The sequence below is a fragment of the Sprattus sprattus genome, assembly GCF_963457725.1.
Source record: "Sprattus sprattus genome assembly, chromosome: 1".
In the NCBI taxonomy this organism is placed as follows: Eukaryota; Metazoa; Chordata; class Actinopteri; order Clupeiformes; family Clupeidae; genus Sprattus; species Sprattus sprattus.
In genome coordinates this window covers 60,895,264-60,900,159 of record NC_137920.1, presented here as the reverse complement: position 1 = coordinate 60,900,159, position 4,896 = coordinate 60,895,264, and the positions used below count along the sequence as shown (strand labels likewise).

Below are 4,896 nucleotides of genomic sequence, written 5' to 3'. Positions count from 1 at the left end.
TCACTTCTCTATCACCCATTAATGCGTCACCCCAACCCACCCCCAACCCCAGTTCACTCTGGCCTTCTGGGAAGCTTCTTCTGCAGTTTTGGCAGAATGTTATTTGTGGCGCAAGCACAAGGACTCTTACAGGCAGGGTTTCCCCCCCCCCCCCCTGTTTTTGTAGTAGTCAGCTCTGTTTCACTTAGTACTACTATACAGAGAGTCCGGGGAGCTGATGCAAGATGACTCAACAGATACTGTATTCTTTCTCTCCCTCTCTTTCTCTCTCTCTCTCTCTCTTTCTTTCTCTCTCTCCCTCCCTCCCTCCCTCCATTTATCCCTCTATCTCTTTCTTTCTCTCTCCCTTCCTACCTCTCTCCACCCCCCCCCCCCCCCCCTCTCTGTGTTTGCATGTCTGGCAATGCTCTGGAGTTTCTCCTCCGTAGTTAAGTCAACAGTAGGGAGTTTAAGCATTTTCTGCATAGTAAATGTAACAAAAAAAAAAACATACATTCACCTGCACTATTCACATGCATTCACACACACACACACACACACACGTGTCCATTAGGTCATCTTCTGGCTTCAGGTGCAGATTGTCCTGAGTCAGTAAAATCTGACACTGCAATAGGAAGGGGAAGGAAGATGCCACCCCTCCCCCATCTCCCCACTGTGGGTCTATCAATAACTCCATGTGAAAATGAGAGAGAGAAAGAGGGAGAGAGTGAGAGAGAGAGAGAGAGAGAGAGAGAAATGCAGAGTCATAAGAAACTCAACTCTGTCAATCTATCATGAGAAGGGGATCAGAGAAGTGCAGCCAGAGAGAGAGAGAGAAACAGAGGGAGGGGGGAGGCAGCCTTCAAAGTCACAGTCACTTTGCAGGTGAATGTACCTGCTACCAAATGCTAGCCCTAACATCCACATAAAAGCACCCACAGTGCTAGCAACTGTTTATTTCTATGTCTGTGTCCTCTCCCACCTGCTTCTCCTATAGACTAAATACAAGTTACACTGGGACATTAAACATTAAACCCATAGGACCATGTTATACACATGTCCCATCTGTAGTCTATGCCTCGGTGGGTGTAAACTGTGTCAAAAAACATCACATGAGGTCCCAGTGGGCTGCCCACCCCGCTGCCTGCCTCAAACCTGCATTGCAGAACTTCCTCTTGAGCCCCAGTAACACTGCCTGACAAAACTGCCTGAGTCTGCAATCGCACCTCAGAGAGATAGAGGGAGGGAGGGGGGAGAGAGGACGAGAGAGGGCGAGAGAGACAGAGAGAGAGGGAGGGAGGGAGGGACAGGCAGAGCAGAGGAGCAGAGAAAAGTTGAGTGAGAGCCAGATTCCAGCTTTTCTGCAACCGAGAGAGACAGAGAGAAAGAGAGAGTCAGAGAGAGAGAGAGAGAGAGAGAGAGAGAGAGAGAGAGAGAGAGAAACACTACCGTACCCGCTTGCCTGCTGCTGTTGGGAGGAGCCGGACTCATCCCATCCCTGAGCCCGGGAGCCATCAGGTCTGCGGCTGACGTTCTCTCCCGTCTGCAGCACTCCATCCAGGGACACACACGCACACACACAGAGGGGACGTCTTGGAGCGGAGCACTAGGTGGTGTTTCCCCGGATACCGTCTGACTGCACTCTCTCCTTCAGCCTGCTGTCTGCCCTCCGCCTGGACTGACTCACCTGCGCAGTGGAAGAGGTACACACACACACTCATACACATAGACACATACACATACACATACACATACGTATAAGCACACACGCAAACACAAACACACACACACACACAGACACACAAGCACACATTCACACACGCATACCCACACTCACAAGGATACACACGTATACACACACAACGTATACACATACACACATACATATACGTATAAGTATACACACACATGCAAATTTAGACACACACATACAGACACACACACAGTATATTGGTGTTTTCAACCTGTGTCATCCACTCTACACAGCTAGTCTATAGCTGTCCACAGGTTCAGCATACTGATAAGAAAGACAGAAGTCCATACACTCTCACTCTATTGAGCTTTTTCTAGCTCAGCTTGGAGTTGATGTGGTGGGACAAGCTCCTCTCTCATCCTTGAGTCCTGCTCCTCCCTCGGTGCCCCACCTTCTCTCCCCCACAGGGCTACTCTGAGAGGCCGGCAGCCAGCCAGACGGATCCAGGCCAGACGGAACCCGCTCCACCACCACCACAGCCAGGCGGAACACACACGCGCATCACAACGACTCCGGCAGAGCCAGGAGTTACCCCTTGCCACCGCCCCGAAAAACTTGGACATTTCTGCGTCACAGCTTGAATAAGAAAGGAATTCGGAACTCTACCTAAAAGGGAACCTGGCCAGACGGGACAGGAGGTGGACATAGACAGGTAGCCATGGAGGCCACGAGCACCGGAGCCCTGCCCCGGCACACGTTGTTCTCACCCAGCCTGAGGACCAGTCTGTTCCTCACACTCATCCTGGGTAAGACCTGTTGCCAGCTCTAACTTCATCTCACTCATCCACTTCCACTGTACCGAGCAGATTTAACTACACACTCTTTCTCTCCTGTCTCGTGTTGTTCGTTCTTGTGGTGTGGGTCCATGTCACCGTCTCTGTAGTGTTTTTTCTTTCTGCGGTGAAGCTGTTGGTCTTGTACATTTACTCTTAACTTCATGTAGAATGCCATATTTAATTCAGTGTTTCATGTTTAGTGTTCCTAGCATTCCCTTTGTGTCTCTGGATGTCACTGGAATGTCACACTTGTAAGGGCACTGTATTAACTCTATCTGAGCGTGTGAGCATATGTTACAATGTATGTGTATAGATGCGCGTGTGTGTGTGTGTGTGTGTGTGTGTGTGTGTGTGTGTGTGCGTGCGCGCGTACGTGTAAGTGTGTGTGTGTGTGTGTGTGCGTGCACGCGTACGTGTAAGTGTGTGTGTGTGTGTGTGTGTGTGTGTGTGTGTGTGTGTGTGTGTGTATTAATGCCCCCTCTCACCCGCGCCCCTCTGGCACAGACCCAACCTTAAATTTGTCAGCTTTTCCTTAGATCGAAGTGTTGTCGGTAGGCCTCCAAAAGTCTGTCATGTGACATGGGTCATGGCCACAGCTCTAAACAGGACATAGTGGATCTGCAGCAGGGGCTTTAGGGCTGTGCAGGAATAACAATGTGCTTATTAGAGAACAGCCAGTGTGGGCCATATTGATCAGACCGATGCCCCAAATGAGCTCATGGGATATGTGGATCCAGATACCCGAGTATCATAACAGATCAGAATTAGGATTACGTAAGAGGGAGACTATGTTTGATAAGGGTTGTGTGTGCAAGTGTTTTGTTTTTGAGGATTAAGGTTGTGCGGTATCTTTTAGTACTTTAAAAGTGATATTCACAAAGAGATAGAGCTATCTGTTGTGGTTTTGATTTTTGGTATAGAGAAGAAACATGCATCATGGAGCTTCTTATGGAGGTGTGCAGTGCCTGGCTTTGTTACACCGGAATTATATAGGTAATGGAGAGCTATGTACCAATCCACTACATAATGAAAGACTATCTCTGGAATTTTGTGAGGTGGATTTCAGAAGGTTGTGGGAAACATGGGAACATGTGGGAGTCAGACTGGGACTGATACAGAGGGGACGATGGGATTGGCCTCTCTACTCTGATGGGATTGGCCTCTACTCTGACACAGAACCCTTCCCCAGACCAAGACAATGTTATGAGTGCCTCTTGAACAGAACTGGATTATATTATTATTAACAGAACTCAAACAGGTGATAAACATTTAAAATAAATAAAGATCATTGGCTCATTTTTTATCTGCTTTGATGTTTATAGAAATTTGATTTAAAGCAGCAGTAAAACTACCTAAAAGTGTGCAAAAACCCTGTTAACACCACCAAAAGCCCAGATAGCACTGCTGAAAGCTTGCTTACACGCTAACTGATGTTTTTCAGGCAATGTAGTTAGTAATATGGTGCAGTGAAATCTTTTCTTACATTTTTGTGAACTGTTCCAGCCTGGAACACAAAATTGCATTGTACATCTCCTGGACGGCTAGTGGAAACGACATGTGTGTTTATCTTTCCCTCACATGATCAAATTCTATCCAAAATTAATTTGAAGATGAGAGCAAAACTTGCCTATAAAGATGTACCTCAGAAAGCGGCAGGTTGTTGTGTAGTGTTTCTTTAACCTTGATTTGTATTCATAGCATTTTCCTTATATTGCTTTAAAGCCTCTTATCTTAAGCCAGTTAGCTCTACATTTAACAAAAGATGAATATGGCATTTACCTGTATGGTTGTATTTCCCTTTTATTATGACATAAACCTTTCACTGGAATTCATATAGTACATATTATGTGTGTGTGTGTGTGTGTGTGTGTGTGTGTGTGTGTGTGTGTGTGTGTGTGTGTGTGTGTGTGTGTGTGTGTGTGTGTGTGTGTGTGTGTAGAGAGGGTGGGTGGCGCAGGAGTGGGCGAGTGGTTTAATTTCAGGGGAAGTGAAGAAGAGGGGGAGTTTATGGCTGGTCCTGCTTTTCAGTTGGATTCAGAGAGGCTGTAGTCTGTCTGTGAGGTTGTGTGTCTGTCTGTCTGTTCATGTCAGTGGATGTTGGCTTGAGTGTTTCTGCATAGAGATCTCTTTCAGACATCACTGAGCAGCACTATGAGATCATGCACTGATATGATGAAGAATAGTGTGAAGGCCTAGCTTTAATGCCAAGGGACAGCTGGGTAAATAGACATCCATCTGCCCTGATTAGGTTTACTCTCTCACGCTCAGTGCCAACTGCACCACCAGTCAAAAAAACATGTGATCAAACACCCCCCCCCCCCCCCTCCCCAATCATCACTACCCATCCTACCACACACACACACACACACACACACACACACACACACA

The 4,896-nt window shown here is 47.2% G+C and overlaps 1 protein-coding gene across 1 annotated transcript in view; it reads left to right on the top strand.

Annotated features, from left to right (window-relative positions):
• The first annotated feature begins 1,365 nt into the window (after nt 1-1,365).
• scn4bb (sodium channel, voltage-gated, type IV, beta b) overlaps nt 1,366-4,896 on the top strand; it is a 16,223-nt gene continuing 12,692 nt past the window's right edge. The window contains exons 1-2 of the mRNA XM_080850313.1: nt 1,366-1,682; nt 2,140-2,478. Of these exons, the coding sequence (XP_080706439.1) occupies nt 2,391-2,478 (88 nt within the window). The 5' untranslated portion in view covers nt 1,366-1,682; nt 2,140-2,390. The remainder of the gene's footprint in view (nt 1,683-2,139; nt 2,479-4,896) is intronic.